At 32.6% G+C, this 24,368-nt stretch overlaps 1 protein-coding gene across 3 annotated transcripts in view; it reads left to right on the forward strand.

Annotated features, from left to right (window-relative positions):
- The window catches only part of LOC127720374 (uncharacterized), a 105,097-nt gene that overhangs the window by 11,930 nt on the left and 68,799 nt on the right, over positions 1–24,368 (forward strand). For all 3 annotated transcript variants that reach the window (XM_052226950.1, XM_052226949.1, XM_052226951.1), the window contains exons 6-16: positions 1,464–1,682; positions 6,514–6,685; positions 9,591–9,685; positions 10,218–10,401; positions 11,715–11,812; positions 13,521–13,719; positions 17,011–17,185; positions 17,484–17,584; positions 18,044–18,220; positions 20,385–20,440; positions 23,155–23,308. In XM_052226950.1, the coding sequence (XP_052082910.1) occupies positions 10,266–10,401; positions 11,715–11,812; positions 13,521–13,719; positions 17,011–17,185; positions 17,484–17,584; positions 18,044–18,220; positions 20,385–20,440; positions 23,155–23,308 (1,096 nt within the window). In that variant the 5' untranslated portion in view covers positions 1,464–1,682; positions 6,514–6,685; positions 9,591–9,685; positions 10,218–10,265. The remainder of the gene's footprint in view (positions 1–1,463; positions 1,683–6,513; positions 6,686–9,590; positions 9,686–10,217; positions 10,402–11,714; positions 11,813–13,520; positions 13,720–17,010; positions 17,186–17,483; positions 17,585–18,043; positions 18,221–20,384; positions 20,441–23,154; positions 23,309–24,368) is intronic.

Raw genomic sequence — 24,368 nt, forward strand, 5'->3', positions numbered from 1 at the left:
ACAATCCTACCAGGAATGAAATTTGTATGTCACACAGTCTTATGGGAATGGCGTTTACAAGACTTTCTTGTGTAATTACTGTGTCAAATAGTAAAAACTGGATTAAGTGTCACCACTCTTATAGAAATTGTCAAATCAAATGACGATACAATATTGTGAACAACACATTATGGAGAACATCCAACCAAGTATAAAAGGTTTATGTCAAACAGAAGTTGCGTTCAGACGGTCTCATTTAACAATAATCTAAAGATGGTCAAAGTCCTATAGCTTCCCTAAATATCCAATGGTCTCAAAGGAGTGCCATTTACAAGATGTCAGGATAGTTCAAAAGTCAAAGTATAATAACTCGTAAAATTTTTGAATCAACAATACGATACAATGTAGTGTGTGATCAACCAATAAAATCACGCGTGAAAAGCTAATTTTGTCTGGCATTTACTATGAAAAATTATTATGATTTTTTATGTCTTCACTAAGTTTTTCTAAAATGTGACAGCTTTCTGTCGAATTATGTAAGAAGGGCTGCGCTCAGAGAGTTTCGTTGTGTTACAAAAGTAACAAAAAGGTTTAAATTCGAATAACAGCAGCCAAGATTGATTAATCAGACCGACGGTATAGTATACTCAACAGAAGTACCTAATATGTTTTTGAGATTTTTTTAAACTGACTTGTTTGCGTTTAGGATAAAGGACGGACGGACAGACTTACGGAGTGCCGTACATTTTTATTTAAACAATAAATGTATTCATTCAACTAGCTTATACAAATCATCACCGTGTAACAAAACTAACAAGATTGCTAAACTGTAGCGCAATGTCCAAAACGCTGTCTTCATGAGAGATACAATTCGGATTTCATTATATAGTGTATTGTTGATTTTTTGTTTTAGTTGATGCTTTTTGGTTTTTTTTTTTGCAATTTCAATCAAAGAGTCTAATATGAGTTGCGTTCACAAAGTGTAAATGCGGTAGGATAGTCAGAAGAATTAAAAGTCAAATAACTTCGGAGAAAATTATGAATTAGATGTTAATGTATTTTATATTGTACTCCATTTTTTTAAATGGTACCCACCTTCTTTTTGAACTGCTTTATTATGACAATTGGATAGAATAACTTGAATATTAGGAATGTATAATGGAAATTAAAAGTTGACTACAAAGACATTCAGAGATTAAAGAAACCACATCTACACTTTTTTCCGAATCATTTTATACAGATACAAATTTGACAAAAGCGCACATCTCAGTGCTAGAATCTATGACAAACGAGACGAAATCAATGTTCTGTTATTTAGAAATTGCTTGTACCAGATCAACTAGGAATATAACAGTTGTTGTCCATTCGCTCTGTTGGTTAATAAAAAAAGCGTTTAATTTTGTCAGGTTTTGTGGACTTCTCTCTTTTTTAATTTACCTTGGAGTTTGATATGTTTGTTAATACTTGTTTACATTATTTCATAGAAAAAATTAAAGTAGGACTTCGAGTTGTGAAACCTCATAGCTGGACCCCAAATAGTGAAAACAAGTATGGAGACGGTCGAGTAATTGGAACTATCGTAAATATAACTGATACAGGCCACATTATAGTTCAGTGGGACACATGTCTAGAAATCAACGAAGATTTTGAAATAGGAAATAATAACCAGTATGCATTACAGTTATACGATAATGCTCAAACAGGTATTAATTAATCATTTAATTCCAAATATAAATTCAACCGCCGTCAATCGAAATTCCCCTTCTAGATTTACCACTTTTTACAATTGTGTCAAAGGTGGCAATGCTGCTGCAACCAGATTTGTAAATAAAAATGCACGTGGATATCCACAAATATTCCCGTGCAATGCCAGAAAATGACTAACCTGATCTAGATGATCTTCTGATAATACTGTTAGGTCAACAGTGAACGGGAGAGCTTATTCGCTTTTCTTTTCCTGTGACATTACATGAAAAACTGAAAGCCTCATTTATCTGGTTACTTGACCAAATCCAAAGTGTGGTATACAATATGTTGGACAAACAGAACTGGAATTTTTTAGACGAACACAAGAACATCTTTACCGCTTCCGAAAACCTAGGAATTTCAAAAGTATAATTTACCAACATTTAGGTAAACACAACCACTCGAAACGATCCAGAAACAACAAGGGCAGTAGTTTAAACAATTTGAAGATTCCAGTAAAATTATCGAACTGTCTTGGATTAAACGACTACCGACAGCATATCTCCTTGGTCTAAATGACAATATGCTTGGACAAGGGAACATATCTTAAACTTCTTCTATTGATATCATGAATATTGTTGATAAAAGACAACGCAATAATAGATCCCATGACAAACGTATCAATCGAAATCAATGAATTAAACATCGTTTACATTGTACACTTGATGATCTCCTATCTATATATAAAAACAATGGTAGGCATCAATTATTATGTGAACTGGGTCAAATACCAATTTGTAAATTACATGATATTTTCAAAGAGTGTGACACAATTTGGTTTTTTATCTATGAATATTCGCCTATAATTACAGCTTTTTGCAACCATAGGCTGTTCCCGCGTATCAATAAACCTGAAGATCATAAACGACACTTTCCGAAAATTAAATATATTAACGGAGGTATTAATTTTATCAACTTATCGAGTATATTTAATGACTCTACCATTCAAAACTTTATACCTTCCTATTTTGATAACACAGAACCATCTATTATTTCGTACACATACAAAAAAAAACCCAGCAGAAGTTTAATTTTTAATTGTACGTCAGTAACATTAGACGTCAATGTAGAAAATAATACTCCTCTAACTGTCAATCGTCGAAATTTAGATATGACCCCTATGGCCATGTTACTACAGAGAGGTTAAAACTTTTTGAAAAAAGGACCAAAATTTCGCCCTCCATCTAAAAAAGATTTTGGAAACAGTGTCGTCATGTCATAAAAGACTTTCTTTCGTCGTATTGTAAAATTTGTTTTAAACCGGAAAAATCTGATAAAAAATATCTTGATTCTTTTTTAAATAAATGTATGAATGTTGTGGATATTAGAATCTCACATATGGAAAATAATTTAAAAATAAATACAAGAGTACATAAAACGCCTATTTCTAGAATACGAAAAAACCTTCCAGAACTTTCAAAGCGGTTTGTGTTTGTACCGGCCGACAAAGCAGCCAGCAATGTGGTGGTGGTATGCCGTAAATACTTCACTGACGTTCTTAAAAGTGAAGTTTTAGATGCATCTACATTCAAGTCCATGCGTTCCACAGAGAGTCATATAGTAAACAAACATATCATATCTACATCACAGCTTAAGGCCTCTTCTGAACATTTGAAGGTCCCTACTATGTACTACACAAAAACCAATAAGATATCGTTTCATCTCGGCTTCTAGTAAGTGTTCTACAACTAATTTTTCAGTGCATTTAACTAGTTCTTTAACTACTATCAAAGAACTCATCATTAACTTTTGTAAAAAAAATATATTAAAATAGGGGAACTAACTTTCTTTGGAGTTTAAAACATTCTTTGGATGTTTTAGACAAGATACATGCTTTTGATGGTCCTTTTGATTCTGTTGACAGTTTTGACTTTTCAACTCTTTACACTACACTTCCACACAATCTTATCAAACACAAGTTTTCCTATTTATTTAAATGGTCGATTGGTAAATCTGAATGCAAATATATTTATTGCAACTCATTTAAAGCCTTCTTCTCTAATGAGAAAGGTAAATATGCTAGATATACTTACTGGAGGTGTGATTATATGATGGAAACTGTTAGTTTTCTCCTTGATAATATTTATGTACGTTTCGGCAACACATGTATCGACAGGTTGTAGGTATTCCTGTGGGCACTAATTGCGTTCCTTTAATAGCAGACTTGTTCTTTTACTATTATGAATCACAGTGTAAGACCAAACTCAGTAAAGGCCCGTCTAAATTGCATTTGATTGATAAATTCAACAACACTTACTGTTATTTTGATGATATTTTTTCGTTAAATAATCAAGAATTTTCTAAATATACTGCCGAAATTTACCCAAAGGAACCTACTTTAAATAAATCAAGTATAAACGGTAATAACTGTCCTTTCCTAGATTTAGATATTTCAGTTTTACATGGGAAACTCCATACTAAAATTTACGACAAAAGGGACGATTTTTCTTCCTTTTTTGGATGGTTATGTTCCTTTGGCACCATCTTATGGTTGTTATATATCACAACTCGTTCGTTGTGCCTGTGTCTGTTGTGATGTTTTGGATTTTAATGAAAGTAATCCATGTATTAATGGAAAATTATTAAGTCAGGGCTTAAATTTACAAATTACGTAAAACCTTTACTAAATTGTTCCATAGATATAAAGATTTGGTTTTGAAGTTTGGTTGTCAAACGGGATAGCATATCATCATTTTTACGGAGATGTTGTTTACCGTGCCCGGAAATTTAGAAACTATCCTGGTAAACTTATCGACCCTTTAAATAAACTTATCATAAAAGTTTACCAATTCAACACTGTAATTAGATCTTTGAATATTGTTTTATTGGTACTACTGTTGATGTTGTTATCAGTAAATTAAAAGCAAACAATATAATTTATAATTGTTATATACATATGTATATTCATGGCTCTACAATATGTCGATACCTGTAACTTAGCATTGCACAAGGTTATGTTTTTCTCTGACTGTTTATGACGTCTTTACACTAAATCCATTGGATGTTGGATGTGCACTGATTGGTAATTTAGTCTTAGATGCATGATTTTCTTTTATTAGTTGTTATTGGCTTTGAACTAGCTGTCAGTAACTGCGAGTACTCTCAGAGCCTTTTTCAACTGATTTTTATAGTTTGTTCTTATGTTGTACTGTTACACCACTGTCCCAAGTTATGGGGAGGGTTGGGCGCTCGCTAACATGTTTAACCCCGCCACATTTTATATGTGCCTGTCCAAAGTCAGGAGCCTGTACTTGAGTGGTTGTTGCTTGTTGCTGTTGATCATATGCGTTGTTTGTTTATTGTTTGTACAGTTCTTATATTGTTTTGTTGCACCACTGTCCCAGAATTAGGGGGAGGGTTGGGCGCCCACTAACATGTTTAACCCAGCCACCTTCAGTATGTGCCTGTCCCAAGTCAGGAGCCTCTAATTCAGTGGTTGTCGTTTGTTGCTGTGTTACATATTTGTTTTTCGTTCATAATTCTGCGCATAAATTAGGCCGTTAGTTTTCTCGTTTGAATTGCTTTACATTTGTCATTTCTGCGCCTTTTATAGCTGACTATGCGGTATGGGCTTTTCTCATTGACGAAGGCCGTACGGTGACCTAAAAATGTTAATTTCTGTGTCATTCAGACTGACTTGCAGCATCTTACTATTGTACTAGTTGTAAATTTGTTGTCTTTCTGAATATCCATAAATCAATTACCACTCAAACTTAAACCAGTACAATCCAAGCAATACAGAACTTCAATTTAGTTGATGATCAACAATAACGAAAACGCAAAGAGTCACACTTCATACATCATGTATATGCAACTCGGCCACTATATCAAATAAATATTAACCGTTGCGAATTTGATAAAAATAATTAGTTTTCCTATTAGACCAGTGGTTGATAAGTGAACAAAACACTTTTTTGATTCCAAAATTCTCCCTGTATGTTTTACGGATTTGCCCTGTACATGTCGTACTAAAAGCAGCTCAGTTTTACCAGTTTTCGTACTTAACAAAAATCTATATTCTATGTTTGCTAGAACCTAGACCATGATATGCTAGCAGCGTACACTACTCAATTTACCTTTGTGAGAGACGACCTTCCATTTAAGAAAAGCATAATTTACCAAGCTTTCCATATTCAAACTGTACAATCAAGCCTCGCGATAAATCATGGGTGCCCAGTATTAAATCTTATTGAGCATTCTATTGTAGTTCAGATAAAGACTATTGTGACAAGTTGGTAGCATCACATGCTTATGCTTGATTCTAACATACTTTATCATAAGAACAGCAATATGTAAACTGCCTACACTTCAGTTAAAAAAGTATGTAATAGATATCAGGGATTTGATATTTTACCTTTAATTTTACTGCCTAATATTCTAATATTTGTTAAGATTTGTTGACATGACTTCATACTCTAAAATATAAGGCAATAATGTCACGTATCAGTGCAGCAACATTGCGTGTGCATGACATCCGCATCAAAATAATGACCAAAGAATAGTAACATTTTTTTATTTTTTTAATACTAACTTCATAAGCTCGAATACTTGCTCGATCTAGCGGGTTTGCTTAATATTTCTGCTGATCAATTCAGTGTCAAAAAAAAAAATGCCATTATTATATATTTACATGTCAATACAAACCAAACTAGAAACAGTGTTAGACTCCAATACAAATTTGTACAATTAACAGAAACTTGGTTGGGTGATTCTTTCCAAATAAAACTTCAATCTGTCTGCGGATTTCAAAATGTATTTTTTTTTCTTCAATGTTTTATTTCACTCTAGGCGTCAAACACAATTATGTTCAGTGCGATGGATGCGACGAGTACCCTTTACGAGGGATAAGATGGAAGTGTATGACATGTTGGAACTATGACCTTTGTACCGTTTGCTACATGAACGATAAACATGATATGAGTCATATATTCAAAAGAATGATCAGTACAAGTTCAAAAGGGTGAGTTAATTCACAAAAGAAAAATATATTAATTGACAATTAAATATTAAAATGCAGGTCTGTTAATTTGCTAAAGAAAACGAAACATACAAAACCAAGTAGACACATGATATAACTGGTCCCCGGAAATATACTCATGTATAAAATAAATATGCACACGGTCTATTGCAATTGCATTCGGAAAGGCGTCAAAAGAACGATCATGACGAACTCCACCAAATAATTGGGGATGATATCATGTGTTCCAGAAAGGTTAACAAATCCTTAAATTAAATTTGAAATAAGACGTCCAGAAATATTTATACCTGTTCCTCGTTCGAGCTTCAGCTATAAGCAAAACGCATTAAGAAAATGTCACACATTATTGTCAATATAATGAAATCCTATGCAACTGTCGTTCAAGTGAGTGGTTTAACAAGCTACAAAACAACGTTTAATCCATCATTTTCTTTACAAGAAAATGTCTATACAATGTCCGAAATATGACAGTTTGTTTTTAATTCGTTCGATAAGTTTTTTTCCCCATTTAATAAGGGACTTTCCGTTTTGATTTTTTTTCGAGTTCGGTATTTTTGTTTTTTTTTTTAGTTTTTTTTTTATATTTGCCCTACATAAATGCTTAAAAATGTCGTGTAGGTCATGTATGACCTAAGAGTTCCAAATCCAGATAGTCAATTGAAACGTATTTTGTAGGTTTGGTTTTTATTCTGGATCAGCCTGTTGGTATTATTGACTTCAGATTCTCCTTACACCGGAAATGTTCTTTATATTCACTTGATACGTTTTGTACCCCTCTAAATATTTTTAGTCTTTGTCTTCTATTACGCGATATAGAGTTTCAACTATCGATTGAAACTTACCTGCGTTTTTGTTGTATAAATATCGTAGGAAATGAATTGAAAACGGGGAATATGCCAAAGAGACAACATACAGCTAAAATCCACCAATGGGTCTTCATCGCAGCTTGAAAATTCCGCACCCGGGACCGGCTTCAGCTAGGACTTACACAATTGCATAATGGTTGATCGAAATGGACGCCACACTAAACTTTATATCATACTTATAGGTTTTTTGCTTGGATTGGACGTTTTGGTGTAAAATTCCAACCGGTTCCTTTGACGCAGAAGTGCGTTCTATATTCAATTTAACCTTGAATGTCTAACTGGAAGTGTTTAACGACCTTGACTGGATGTACATCCCTCGCACGGTCGGTACCTTGAATGTCAGCCTCACAATGACATAAAATTTACGTGAGCATTGTTAGTATAAATGTCCTCAGTATACAATTACAACGGGAGTGTGTTCTACATTCAGTATAAACGTTTTGCGTACATGCATTTGGCTGTTAAATAATGTAGATAATATCTGAGATGACATGATTTGATGTTCCGCAGGTTGAGTCAAATGCACCCGTTGAGTTGATTTTGCGATTCGAGTAATAGTTTCCTCGGTAAAGCCATAAACGAAAAGGTTACAAATATTTGTAAAAGTTTGTTTATATTAGTTTTGTATTAGGTTTCTCCCGTAGATTGAAACAGCTCTGGTTACACTATTGTTTTACAGCGCCTTTGTTATTTATATTTTCACTATCGCCTTGTACCTTAAACTATGCGCTTTATTTACTGTATACGTTTCGTTAATGTGTGTCTATAAAGAGATTATGCGAGTTTCGACAGCCATTTTAAAGGCAAATATTTTTTTTTTCTTCTTGATATGTGTTTTTTTTTTCTTTCTTATATCCACCATATTTTGTTAAACTGAATGTTTATTTGTCCTGCAAATAGATTTCCAATTGATGTATACCTTATGTTTGTTATAAGGGAATTCGAGGCATAGAAAGTGGACTAATACAAGTATACTTTTTTTCATCATTAGCATCGATTTGGAATTTAATGGGCTCTGTATCCATTTCAAGCGGTAATGTTCTCTTATATTCTAATAATATATGATGTGTGTTGTCCTGTTTATAACTTTGAAACGATACATGGTTTTTTTTTTACTAGGGAGCTCGAGATCGGTAAAGTTGATTGATCTGCATCTGGTAGCGTTTTTTCTCCCTATATGTGACATATTTGGTATTAATATCCGTCGCATTCCTTGTACCAGAAGTATGCCTTATATTCACTAGGTACGCTTCTTTACTCTGCTTGCAGGCGTCATAATGTTTTATAGTGTTTGCCTGTAATAATAGATTCGTGGTGTAGACAACGGATTAAAACGCAACTGGAACTTTAATTTTTTTAGGTCTTAATTGATACGACTAACTCCGACGTATCGCTGAATACCGGAAGTGTGTCATTAATTCAACTTTTGCTTGAGATACTCTGTCTAATATGATGATTATTAATGGATTCGAGGTCCCAACCGTCGATTGCAGCGTTTTCGACATTATTGCTCTCCATTGTGCAATGATTTGCGGTATTTTTAATACCTGATATTTTCTAATTAAAATTTATTGGGTTCTTCAGCCGTACAACTAACTCCTTATGAATGTTGTATTTTGCAAAGGAAAACGGTAAGTTTATTACAAGGAAGTAAATACAAAAAATCTAATGAAATCTTCCATTTTTTCTTAGTATTAAACATATCGAAACCAGCCTGGTAGATTTCAAATGATTTTATTGTTAATGTTTTACATTTTAACGTTGGTGGTTTTTTGAACACACAAATTCCTATTCGTAAAAAAGTTAATGTGTGTGTATTAGATTATAGTTTCATTAAAACAACTTTCAAATATTTCCCAAACGAATATCTTTTTTTTTCAAAAAAGGTTATATCGGACTTTCTGGTTATTCAAGATATATTCTTTCCTGACATCGGACCATCAAATGATTAATATATTTATATTTAATGAAAGTAGATCATCATGTAATATTGTAATAAAACATTTCACATTTCATCCTAGTGTACAAATGGCTCCACGAGAAAATCAGGGCTTTACATTTGTCTACGGTATTCTGCCAAACTCAATTGTCAAACTGCGAGGTAAACCTACAGAAGGTAAATATAGTTATTGTGTATGTGAATAGGGCTGTTCCGTCAATCAGTCAGTTCGTCTGTCTGTTTGCCTATTTCCGTCACTCTTTTTATGGTATCACAGTCTGACATCATCCCTGGTCACAAGCTCGACAGTGGCGATTTGTAACGTGTGATCATTTTTTTAATTTGTCAAACAACTCACCCGCTGCTTTCCAATTCCTTGAATTTATTTTTATATTGAGAACTAGAATTTTCCGTCAGTCATTTTCAGAGTACTACTAAGCAAGATGTGTTCGTATTATTAAGCACTTTTGTATAAATCTGTATAAATCTGTTTAAACTTGTAAACGCTGTTTCGACCTATCAGACAACCAGTTTCTTTTATCAAATACTTTGAACTACGAACCATTGCATACTTACCACAACAAAGAGTGCATTATTATCAATTAAGAAAACTATGAGAAAAAAATTAAAATTTTATCTCGATGTTATACTATTGTTTTAATAAGATGCAGAAATTTTAAAAAAGTTGTGCTTTTTTAACATGTTTAAGGTAGAGTGCTACAATTCCTAGAAAATACGTCTGAAACATTTAGGTCAGATGCAAAAAGTAAAATGGAATGACGATTTGAAAGGAAGATACTGTGTTGGTAGGAATGGCCAGTGTGACTTAAAATTTATAGATGCAGCAAAAGGTCCCGTGTATTACGAAGATCATTTGCCTATTGTGACATTTGGTAAGTAGTAAATTTGGTAAATTATTTGTATCGACATCGTTCTAACGTATGCCTCAACAGAGGAGAAAAACAAAATTATAATATATTTTCATATTGACGTAAAAAAAATCAACAAAACAAAATGAACACTGTTTGAAAAGTCAACATTTGTAAAGTAACTTTCTAAAACATGCTGGAAACTTTGAAAAATGCTTTTATTGTATCATTTGTTTTTTTTTTTTTTTTTTTGTTTTTTTTTTGCATTTTACATACTATATTTTCCTGTAACTTAATAATTGTTTTGTATCCTACTTTGTTATGTTTTCCACTAAAAATTTACCATTGAGGTGTATTTTCCGGAATTTGCCGAGTAATGCCATGCGAAAACGTTACGGAAAGGCATGTGATAATAGCCGGAAGTATGTGATAAATTTTTCATATCAGCCCGCTAAACTCCATTTCGGAAAAAACGGAATTCATGTAAATTTAATGCTATTATCATAGTGTACAAAATATAAGTTATTTACTCAAAGTATATGATAAAATCATTTAGGATACGAAAATAGTCAAATTAATAATGACATATAGTTGTTAAAACAATCATTACGAGTTAGATTAGAAAATAAAGGGTGCGGTTCATTTTTTATAATGAATCGTCAATGCTAGGTGTGTACCTGATACTTCATGACATTCGGTCTTGTTGTTTAGTTGTTGTTTTTTGTTGTTTTTTTTTCATTTCAATTTGTTGTGAATTGTTTATTGATGTTTTGATTTATTCTAATTTTTTGTCATTTATAAACATAACTTGTATTTCTTTCCGATTGATTTATTGTCACTGATGTGACAACCTTCTTGACTGTTTCCATTCGAAGATTTCTAATACAAAAAATGGACGACTGTATTAAATCGAGAACTATACATTGTTATAATGTAAAAATCGTTCTAGATTAAATAGATTTCAGTTTCCATTCGAAGATTTCTAATACAAAAATGGACGACTGTATTAGATCGAGAATTATAATGTAAAAATCGTTCTACACTATTTCAATTCGAACATGTTTGATCTATTAGCTGTGTCCACTTGATATAAATAGTTTTTACTTTCATATGTCAGGAATGTGTAAGATATTCATCCAATTCTGACTTCACCGTAGAGCAGACAACTAATGTCAACTCCCAATAAGAGTTGACTTTGCATATATATTTGAACATTTCGAATAAGTTTGTCAGGTTTACATCAGCTATTTTAAGTTTGAATGAACAAATCAGGTCTTCGATCTAAAGTATTCGTCAATGTAGATGATTCAAAAATTGTTGTGTTATTTATGGTGCAGAAAATGTACAGAAAGGAGCCAGAGTTGTTAGAGGACCTACCTGGATTGTCAATAACGACGACGATGGTGGACATGGATATGTAGGGACAGTAACAAACGTAAGTTTTATTCATTAATGTTTAAACCAATACGTATTTCGTTGTCAATGTAAACTGTCATGTTTCATAGTTGTGTCCTTCATATTCATATTTTATTCATCGAAAAAGCTGTTCATTTACGGGTTGTCTCAATATGATTTCTATATGTAGTTTAGTTCGTTATTATATATACTGATATGTGCAACGAGGCTCGGGGCAACTAAATAAAAACGGAAAAAAAGTAATGCATTGCCGTAACGATATCATTCACGCATACAAAATGAAAATGCGGAATTGTCCTGTTCTGTAACGATTAAAATGTGTACTGCAAGGGTTAGTTCTGAATGAACAGTCCCTTATTTCCTATATAGTTATCCTTGCACGTTCGGCATGTTGCGCAATGAATCAGACTCCAGGATTCTTGCAACTCATTTGTGCATTCACTGTAAATGTTTTTCCAGATTTAAATGTCACAGAGACCCCTTCGTCAATATATTTGCATGTTCAACAGCGATGATATCTGCATCTTTGTATTTTCTCCTTTAGATTCGAATCGAATTCTAGTCAGTAGCCTTTTCAAATGTTGTTGTTGTGTACGGGTGTTTCATAGTGTGGATTCCAAGATCGGTACTTAAAATTTTATAGATTGATGCAAAATTAGGAGATATTTCATAGCAGCGATTAAAATAGTGTTGTTCCGAGGATTATGTGTAATCACATTTCCATTTGGAATGTTTTCCTTTGGACGTCGGAACTCTATGGTTAGAATGGTGACTGCTTTGAGAAGTGCTGCATCAATAAGATTTTCCGGGTAATCTTGTTTGAGGAGATTATACTTTAATTGAGCTAGTCTTTTTTTCGCATGGTGCTTTCTTGGTTACTTTAGTGCATACGCGTCTTACAAGATTTAAATAATATTTTTTTTTGTATGGATCGATGACATGATCAGAAATTCAAATATTGGTGGGTGTTTGTATCTTTACAGTAAAAGTCTGTAATAATATGTTCCCCCTCTTACATTATTAGGATATCGAGAAAAGGGAGTTGTTTTTCGTCACTTTCTATGGTGAATTTGGTTGATTCATATAATTACATCTCCCAGTTGAAACATCATTCCAGATCCTTTGTTCTAATTGTTGCTGCTAATAAAGAAACTATTGAATAAATGTGTGATGTGTGACTTTGGTCAAGTTAAGGTCACACCATTAATACAATTACGGACAACATTATGATTTGTTGACTGTTATTGAAAACACGTGTCATTGATTCACTGGTATGCATTAAGTGTGGTAGTAATGAACCTGACCTCATTCCGCGATTGCTTATTCAACCGGACGCTATTTGTCAACGGTTTTAAAACTTTACTAGCCATTTCTATCACCACTAGCAAATATGATCTGTTTTCTTTTTCTTAGTACATTAGAATAACCCTTGCTTTGGAAAGGGGTTTGTGTTCCTTGAACTTGAATGTTTGGTCTAATGTTATAAACTGTTGTTTCGTAATTTCACTTGATTGCTTAAGTTTTGTCAGTTATATTTTTATTTTTGTAAAGTTTTTGATTGCTTTTAATACTAATTAGTGATTGTCCCTTTCATTTCATCTCCCCTTTTTAAAGAAAAATGTCACACAAATAGCTGACTGAAAGAAAAAGTAAATGATTTGGCACAAGATGATTTAAATCTCAATTAGTTATAACCTATGAAATATAAAGTTAGTTGTTCGTTTAAGGTTGGAGATATTCAAACACATGGTAGTATATCTTCACGTGAGAGAACATTAGAACACATAACCGAAAGCCAAATAATAAAATCGGATGTGATAAGGAACACATCCAAACATGTTGTAACAGTACAATGGGATAATGGAAAAACAGAAGAGTATAAATTGCCAAATGAATATCTACGAATATTGGACAATGGACCATCAGGTATTGAATTAATTTAAAAATAGCTTAGCACTATTTATTAATTAATTTAGCTTTTTGCAATAGAATTGTGTGTACATTTATTAATTGCAGGTTTCTTTTTAAGTATGCTTCGGACGAGAACATTTCATCTTTTACCCAATTGGAATGTCATATCATATTATCATGATAATTTACGAATTTAATCTAGAACTATCAAAAATATGCAAAATGAGACATTCGAACTACAAAAATAAATACAAGCATAATGCATGTCATATTCAGTGCGTTTTGGTTTTGTTGTTTTTTTATATTTTATCAAAGACAGTTATCTCTTATCAACGCTATACGATTTTAAAGGAGGTTACGAAGGGTTGAAATTGGCACTAATATTTTAATATTGTTTTTTATCTGGCCAAAATAGCACACATTTTACCTAAAACTGAAATTTCAACTACATCAGGCAAAGTTTGCCTTAGATGGATTTGGCTTTTTTATTAGGTTACTTTCGGTCATATAGCTCTTAAATTGTTTTGGTTCTTATAAACCCTTGGCTTTCAAATGTTTGGCTTTGAGCGTTCCTGATGAAGGTAAATCCAGAAAAAGCTCTTCGGACGCATGATATTTGTATAACGTGTTATTTCAATTTTTTACATAAAACTGGTTGTGATATAACTTTTAAAACTAACTAATTTTTGGGACATCACAGTATAAATTACAAATTAATGGCCTCTAAATATGCATCATTTGTGGGTGAAAGTCAGTACTAGTGTTTTGGTGTAATGTTACCATAATTCATAACAGTATGAGCATAGCTAACTTTGGCCGCAACTCCTGATCAAGGAAATAGTTTTGTATAGGCAATCAATTTGAAAACTAGATACTGAGGTATTTTGATTGTTGGTTGCGGCCAACGATTTACTGAAGCCTTATTGGTCGAGAGATGAATAGGAACCAGACAGGCTGATCTGTGCAACGTTTAACATGATTTTGTTAATATTCAAGAAAATTAGCGGCAACGAAAATAAATAAATATTTCGTATATAAACTACTTGATACGGAAATTATTGTAATGACAGTTCTCTTAAATTGTTTGATTGTGGGTTGCTTAACGTCCAGTTGTAAATATTTCATGTATGTTTGGATTGAGAACAAATTGACAATAAATACATAAGGTGGGTCCTGTAATAGAAGTTGTATGAGGGGAATAGGTCGGGGAAAATTAACTGCCACTGGAAAATAGGCGTTAATTGAATAGGGATGGAAACTTAGCCTTGAAACAGGCCACCGTTGGACCCCTAAAAGAGTTCTTGCAATGGTTCTATATACGAGGCATTCGATGGAAATGTTTGAGTTGTGAAGATCTTGATTACACGAGGCATGGGATTTAAGGTCCCCATTCTGACTGGTTGATTCTGCGTACTTGTACATCCCACATAGCCAAACGGACGCCAAACGGACGCCCAAATCTGGCAAGGGCGTTAACTGCTGGTCGAAAAAAAAAATAGTAACAATATTTATATTCCCCAGTCTCCAAAGGGTTGTGAGTTCTCCTGGATCTGCGTCAAAAATAAGGGGCGATCTTAGAAGCTTCGGAAGTGTAAGCAGATTGTACTTTACATTTGTCATCTTCATCAATTATACAGACACTCTTTACAGTATTCACAATCACTGATTGACCTAGTAGTGGTTTCATAAACTAAAAAGACCATGCAGACATAGATACAAGTACGTGTGTCAAGGGCAACACATTTTGATAAACCATTCTAAATAAAAATAAACAGGGTGTTTGTAAATGACATTATCGAGATGCTTAATTTTGTCTGCTAACAAAGACGTGTACGCGCTAAGGGACATGTTTGGCCTTGACATGGATGTTCTATAAAAATATACAGTAAATTGGAACTAACTGTGGTTATTTCCGTGTCAGATCGATTTTCTGAATTGTTTTTGTCTGGCTTTAGATACCTAAACTGTTTTACTAATTATGAAAAGAAGCCATGATTATCTTGTTACTGAATTATAAACTTATATATATTTTAATATATAAATTTTAAAAATATATAAATGATATATTAATGTTATGTTAATACACATTTTGGTATTAAAATATTAAAATTAAAAAATATGTACAATGCAATAAATCACACTATTTCTCTAGATGAATATGATAAATTCTAATGCAATTATTTTGTATCATTGGTTCAGATTGGATGACAGTAAGCGTAAAATTCTCTATCTCCTTGTCTGTAACTAAGGAAGCCGACATTTTGAATTGCAGAATGTATTGACGTACAATTTTTACAATAATAAGCAAAACAACTCACATGTTGCACCTAGAAATCTTCTTTTTATTAAATTCAACTACATTCTGAAGCGGCCAAGAAGCCAGAAAACGCCCGGTGTTTACGTTTGACGCCGGAAGCATACCTATGAAGTCACCTAGTTTAGGTCCCAAAGAAGATAACATCTTTTCGCGGAATTTTCTTTAATGAGAATTTTACACTGAAATAATGATTGAAATTGAATTATGTACTTGTTTTGCATTAGAATAGAGATAATTGTATTGTATTTGAAGCCTTGCGGACGTCCATCGGTAGTTTAACTGTCGCAAATACCCGTTTACCTGTCTCCGTTACGCGTCGCAAGGTGAACTAAATTTGCGACAGTAAAACTACCGATGGACGTCCGCAAAGCTTCAAATACAATACAGTTATCTCTGAAATAGCTTCATCGGGCTTGCAACTATTCAGGTGAATTCAAATGCAGATAAGCAACTAGGCAGCTTATTTTACAATCATGTTACTAAAATCTCATTTTGATGCGGTAAAATTGTATGTGCTTCAAGATTTCTGTTTGATCTATGAAACATTGTGTTGAAGTAAGGTATGTTTCAAACGAATATTTGCAAATATCAAAGTTATATTGGACGACGCCTCAACATTGACTAAATCATTAGCTTTCCTGTACCTTTCTAAAATCGTTTTTCAACAACAGATCCTATCATTGAATATTCTTACAAAGACCTTGAAAGATCTGTCAGGATATGTTGAAATAAGGAAGATTTAAAAATCAATTGTATGACAAATGTATGCAACATGGTCTACCATACAATTCACGAATTGTGAAGTGTGTGTCTTACTACATTTTATAGAATGTGAGTTTTACATCAAGAACTATAAAAAGTCGAGATAGATGGTCTTGCAATCGTAGCTTCTTTTTTCCGAAACGGTTTTAGAGTAATGAAATTACTTGACAACCGTTAGTGTATTGGTCTTGACTTATATTTAGATACATTGTAATATATTTCGACAGGAGTTGAACATGTACATTATTTGTGTGATTGTTGCCCAACTAGAGATAACTGTATACGAGGCATTCGATGGAAATGTTTGAGTTGTAAAGATTTTGATTTGTGTAATATGTGTTACATGTCTGATGAACACGACCTCAGTCATAAATTTCAAAGAATTGTTGTTCCGAACGTAAGGTAAGAAACATGTATTAACTTGAATCTGTTAGTTTTCTCTTCTTATATTAGTTTCTGTAAATCACGTGAATAAGGAAAAACAATTCGCCGTGTTCACATACTTCGTTCACCCATACATTTTTTTCTGAATTGTAAATAATGAACTTATATTAATGGAAACTTTTTTTTTATAAATGAATTTATGGTTTCCAAGTATGAAGTTAAGAGTAAATGACATTTCGCACTTTGGAATATTTTAATTAGGCTCTCGGACATAAAGTGCAATTATGATTTACAAAATAATTTTTATTATATTAAGAGAAGATATGGAGATGTCAAGAAAAAGTTCAAGATCATGTCTCAGGCAATCGTTCGGAATATTTGGAGATGCAAAGGTTGTTGAAGTAACTGAATATAGCGGTAAAAGAATTTATATCATAACATCGATGAATTGTAAATGTAGTTCAAAAAAATACTGTGCTTCAGCCTTTTTATAGCACACATTTTGTCTGTTTGTACTTTACGTGTATAATAACTAAATTGCAGTGAACTTCAAAAGACAGATTACATATCATTTGATTATAGAATGTGTCTCGTTTATTAAGTGTAACGAAAGACGATGTATTCTTAATGTTTTTGAATTAAAGAAAAAAAAATGAAATATTGACTAAATAGTTTAGGAACAGACACACTATAACAAAATCTACAGTCTTAAGTTACACAAGTTAAGCTCAAAAATATATAATTAATGAAAGAGAGGATCTTAATAAACAACTATTGTGCAGCATTTATGTTCAGAACTATTTCTTATTAATATCATGCAAGTATTCATTCATGAACCATGTGTTGTTACTATTATATTGACATGTTTTATTACAGAGGGTTACGAAGGTACCGTTTTAGCCATTTGCGACTGTAAGATAGACACAGGTCGTAGCGAAGTTGAAGTCTTGTGGCGAGGAAACTCGAAAAGTTCAAATCGGATTTTGCAATTAGAATATTGTTATGGAAGTGATTTCATATATTACCATAACCATCTGCCGGTTATAGGAAGAGGTATGGATTTCATAATTATTTAATTAAACAATAAATTGATATAGTTAAACATTAAATCGAACTGAATTTTACTTTTAACACATGTTATTAAGATCCCAACTTACTAAATAATAGAATCATTTTCCCAATGCTATCTTTGGATATACATGGCAGGAAAGGCATGTATTGCAGGATATACTTATCGTTTTTTTTTATTGTTATGTTTTTGTTTTTATCCAACCAAATTTTCTGGGCAATATGTTCTACGTATACATTTGTATATATTGTTTTTAAATAGCAACAGCATCTTATGTACTGTGTTACTGTTAACAAAATCCACAGACACACAACCCGTGACTTTTTTTGTGCTTAAAGGCAAAACAAAAGTCAAAATTTGTAATCTAGTCTATCATGGATAGCCAGAAATATTACATATGCTGTAGCATTCTTCTTTTTTCATTGGCTATTACGATCACTTGATTCAAAGGGTATTTAATGGCACTGTTAATATATGAAATATATAAATGAAAGATTTTCACCAAGTCAATTCGTTATATATGGACCTATTATAGTTTATTGACATCTCCATATATAACGTATTAACATCGTCAAAAGTCCATACTTACTACATGTTATTTTTTTCTTTTTTTTTTTCTTTTCTTAGTTTTTATTTAAATAAAAGTTAATTACAAGGTTAGATCGTATGAAAAATCTTAAGATAGAATTTTGTAAAAACGAAATTTCGGTTATCATGGTTATAATTGAAGGCAAGGGGTGATTAGTCTTCAATCTGCATATTTAAATATATTTCCAATTCATTGCTATTATTACATGAAGATACAGCCAATAATAAATTCGATACAGTACAAGATCACCTATATATTATACATAAGTGAGATGATCGTCTTACACACATCGAACTTATTGTTTTACCACATTTTGAAAACGGACTAACACTGATGAAGGTCATTTGATGTTTCGAAATCTTTAAAAACGAAATCATTTCATCTTGTCCTTAAATTGTTTTGTTTTATTTATCGTTGCAAAAAATCTGAAGACCTATGCACACATATATTAATATATATATGGCCTTCAAAATATCGTTTTGATTCCTAAAAGAGGGACGAAAGATACCAGAGGGATAGTCAAACTCATAGATCGAAAACAAACTGACAACGCCATGGCCAAAAATAAAAAGACAAATAGACAAATAATAGTACAGATGACACAACATAGAAAACTAAAGACTAAGCAACACGAACCCCACCAAAAACTGGGGGTGATCTCAGGTGCTCCGGAAGGGTAAGCAGATCCTGCTCCACATGTGGCACCCATCGTGTTGCTTATGTTATTACAAATCCGGTAAATAGTCTAATTCGGTAGGTCACATTCGTGAAAAGGTAAGAGTATTGTAGTTACGACATAAGGAACATTCCATAACGGTCAAGCAACTCGTGATGGCGTCCGTAAAATTTACAAAGGGATGATTTCAACTTCACCATTTGGAACTCTTGATTTTATAGCTTCCTTGTGAGCAGCAATCCTCTATCAAGGAAATCATGATACGAAATACATAACATCACTGAAGAGACATTAATTGTCAAAATCCGGAAATGGTGTACAATTTTTTGCACTTCATGTTTGCGGTATACCATCTTTTCCGCAAGTTTATTGTTTTCTGTTTGGTATTAAATTAATAATTAAGATCCATTTTGTTGTTACATCTGGAGATCCGTTTATTTGGCAATCGTCATGGCAGTCGGTAGTGTTTAGGAACATCCGGTGTTCGACCTGCTAGTCAAATGCGTTTTGTTAAAATATACCTTTTCACTTTTTTGGTCTTTTGGAAATGTTGTTTATGCTGTATTTAGACCAATAAATTTATTTTGCATATATATTCATATTATTTCCCAGAACGACACAAGCCTCTTTAATAACGTCGCCAATAACGACGCTTATTCAGTTATCATGAAGAGTCCCATTGGAAGGATGAAATCGATTAAATTGTTAACTTGTTCAATTATCTTACTATTTATTTTATGAATATATATACATATATATATATGCGTGTGTGTATAGGTCATCTTGACTTAGAAATATACAATGTGTGTGCGTTTGTGTGTTTGGATTGCCAATCATATAGAAAATTTCAAAGATTAAAATCGTATAAATATTCACGTTGTAGACTCTCAAGGATACTTTGAAGTAAATTGTAATGTAGGAAATGGATCTACAAAAAAGGTACTCTTCCCGACAATTTGTTATCATGTAGACACATTTGCTCAGATAAAACGACACAATTAAAAAACTCAAACATTATTGGACTCAAAATTAAAATATACAAGTAATTAATTATATTATTGTGTTTTTGTTTTTCACATCACAGTTGATATTTCCTACTAATAACAAATAACTGATATTTTCATTTATTGATACATAGTACTTGATATACATAATATTTATGTCTGATTTAGTCAAGTATAACTATAATATGTTAAATGAAAAATAACCAGACTGATTTGTTAAACAACAAGCCAGAATAAAAAAAATTGAAATACAAGCGACATGCATGCATCTCAAAACTCAGCACCTCAATCTATGGTAATGAACGGTAAAGCAAGCTAAGTCATATAAGATTACAGAACGGGTCACACATCGTCTTGTTTGAATGCTTAAAGACTCCATAAAAAGAAAAAGGACACTTTATAAATATAAGAAGATGTGTTATGAGGACGAGGCATTGGCTCTCACCGAACAGCAAGCTATAATGGACCCTTAAAATAACTAGTGTAAAACCATTCAAACAGGAAAAAACCAACGGTTGAATTTATATAAAAAACGTCACTGAACTTCAGGTTCTGACTTAGGACTTGTGCAAACAAATGAAGCTGGTTTACACGATTTGATAGGCGTCAACATTCACCTTTAACCTGAAATAATATTGACACTATAAAATATCAATTAAAATGACTTAACTCAATCAAGTGATATATTAACAAAAACAAGTGAACATACACTGAACGAATAAATTTGATCTATGACACGATGTAAATAAAAAACCGATTAACATGATTTAAGAAAGAGAGCTATTCGCAATTTTGATCTTATCTTCGTTTGTATTGATATAAAGAGGACGTTGAAAATAACTCGTTTTTATATAGGAAGCCAAAACGGCACAAGAATCATAATCGTACAAAATATATTCGGTTCGTTCGGAAATTCAACGACACATCTTTCGAAAAAAGCTAAGGTTCTGATCAACATTCTTTCTACAGTTAAAAATTGCCTTTAGATTTATTGTGATAAGTTATATCGATTTGGCGGTGCACCTCATATACAAATGTATCCAAATGGAATCGAGTTAAAGGATACCATCTATAATGTCTTCTCCATAACTTAATCCTTCACTCAATATTGACACAAATAGACTTCCAACATGAGCCTACAACAAACTTGAAGTTTACCCCCCCCCCCCTCCCTTCTTCCTCCCCTCCCCCATTTTAAAGTTCCTGTCAATTTCTAATTTGTTAGCAGTTTCAAACTCTCTGTTCTGTCGTATTGCGTCTACATATTTCAATTAAAACGTTATTTACGTTACGCTCCCAAATGGTCAAATAATAAGTTGATTTCATTAACATGGATATGATCCCTGCATGAATACTATCCCAGCAGTAGTTATGAAAAAGAACCACTGAAATTGAAACGACACATGTTTTAAGGTAACAGTGAGAAATCTTGTGGCTGGTACGATGTGGATGTGTCCCAATTTACTATTGACACATTATTCCGGTCTAGGTTAATAGATTTAAATATTGCTTATGGGTTTCTAACCCTTTTCCACGCCAGAGGTTGTGGTTGTTTTTTTTTCATTTTTCATGCAAATCATTGACTTTATAATCACATGCAGTAACTACTTTTCATTAGCTCGCTTTCTTGTATTTACGATAGGCCACAACCAGTACGACTATGCAAAGTTTTTGGGCATTTTACCAAGGGGACTAGTTCTTTCATAACTTGCTTTCATCGGTTTGGATTTATTCCCATTACTCTATTATCTGTATATTATATTCGAACTTCATCAGTTTATAACCATCAAGTCTTTCATTTGTTGCATAACCCACCATTTGTCAACATAATCATGATGAGTGTATGCATGCTAAAACGATGAGTGTATGCATGCTAAAACGATGAGTGTCTTTGATCAGACTTAACATGTGTGCCACGTGTTTGCCTTACAGCCCATATTGGCTGCCATGTTTATCTTTACCAATAACGAGCACATTACTCGATCGAACGAACGACCTTACAATTGCTCATTCAGAACATACAAACAGAAGTAAGCATATTTTTTTTCGGAATATTAAAGAACTGCGTCCATATCGCAAAACATTATTCTTACTCTAACATTACGTCGCTTAAATTTCAAAGGAGCCTGCTCTTGCCCGTGTTGACATGTGTTGTCATGAAATATAATTTGCTTTAAAATTTCTGATTATAAATTTTGATTTATTACTCTGCATGCTTTTATTTTGAGTTGTAATAATGTGTGTGCTGTTGTGACTGGTATCGGCAGCATAATTAATGATTTTTACAGAACGATAACAATATATTGTATTACAAAACAAAATATGCCTGTTTTCCACTAAATAAACAGTAAGAACTTTATTGTAAAACATGTCTCAATGAATATTTTGAATAAAAGAAAACTATATGTATATTCACAAGAATTTTAAATGATTGAATATAAACTAAGCTTAGACCATTGCAGTATCAGTAGACGATATGATTATTAATATTTAGAAACTACCGATGGAAGTACATTAATAACAGCTTTCATAAAATACGATGAAACTAATTCAGTGTATAAATATTGTTAATGTAAATATAATTACTAACTGTGTAAATGGGTAATACCAATATGTCTTACTTTTGAATTTTACTTATTGCTTCATTAGATTCAGGTCGACATTTGCCGTACTATTCAGCTAGAAAAGAAACTGACATTTAAGCCAAGTCTGTATCTGATATTTGCTAATCATCCTTGTGTAGACAAAAAAGGGGAAAAAGATGACAAAATGACACTGATGGAAGAAGTTATTGATTTTGCAAGTTGGTATATTTCAAGTTTTTATCTTAAAAACGTTTAAACTAATAACAAAAAAAAACCTAAACCTTCAATGCCGAAGGTCCTTGAAACTCAAAATTTCTCTCTGAATGTATACTCTGCAATGGATAAAGCCTTATATGATCTTCCAAAGTCTTGCTTTGTAAGCGTATGTTGTATATGGCTCAATTTAGTGTATCCTTAAAACCAGTCAAAAATGTAGTAGACGCGGATTGATGTATTTTCAGCAGTAACTCTGAAGAAAAAAATAGCCATGACTATAATACGCTTATTTGAAAATTGACAAATTACATATATCGAAAGTTCCGAAATTCTCAGATAATTTGTTTTAAATACCAAAATGAAGAAGTTATTGAAATAATTATCAATGTTTCACCTTTAAAATGTTAAAATCATAGTTTGTATTAAAAATGTGACGTTTGGAATTACCAAATCCGTTTCTCGAAGTCACACTGCTCTACGGTTATTCAGATATTATAGGCTTTTTATAACGTATTTCGTATGTTAGCGTTCGGATAGAAGAATCCAATTGTGCAAGAATAATGTATTGTCTGCTAATCTAACCCTTCAATAACATTTCAAATCCGTATTAATAATGGCTGACTGACAGTTAACAAATCAATCCCTGTTGTCCAATACCGATTTTCTTACACGGGAACTGATGCTATTAAAATAGTATCATGAAAGTTTTATCATAGACCTATGGATCGAATAGTTAACACACAGAGCTTTCTTTAAAACCTGAAGACTTCATCAACGAATCGATTTATAAGGGTACAGTTTAAGATTAGTACCGTTTATTATCTTTATCCAAGAAAACATTTAAAAACCTCTGTAATGTTTTAAGTAGCAAGATCGACTGTGTTTGTATTATTCATTATAAACATTAATGAAAACGGTATTTCTACTTACATGTACGCTTTTTCATAAATCGTATTAGAGTAAGATAGTTTTACGAAGAGAGGTAACCAAAAATAGTTTGTTTTACAACAGGGCGGATATGTTCTTGTATATCTCACATGTCTTTCAATGCACATAATATCG

The sequence above is a fragment of the Mytilus californianus genome, unplaced genomic scaffold (assembly GCF_021869535.1).
Source record: "Mytilus californianus isolate M0D057914Y unplaced genomic scaffold, xbMytCali1.0.p SCAF_11, whole genome shotgun sequence".
NCBI classification, from domain to species: domain Eukaryota; kingdom Metazoa; phylum Mollusca; class Bivalvia; order Mytilida; family Mytilidae; genus Mytilus; species Mytilus californianus.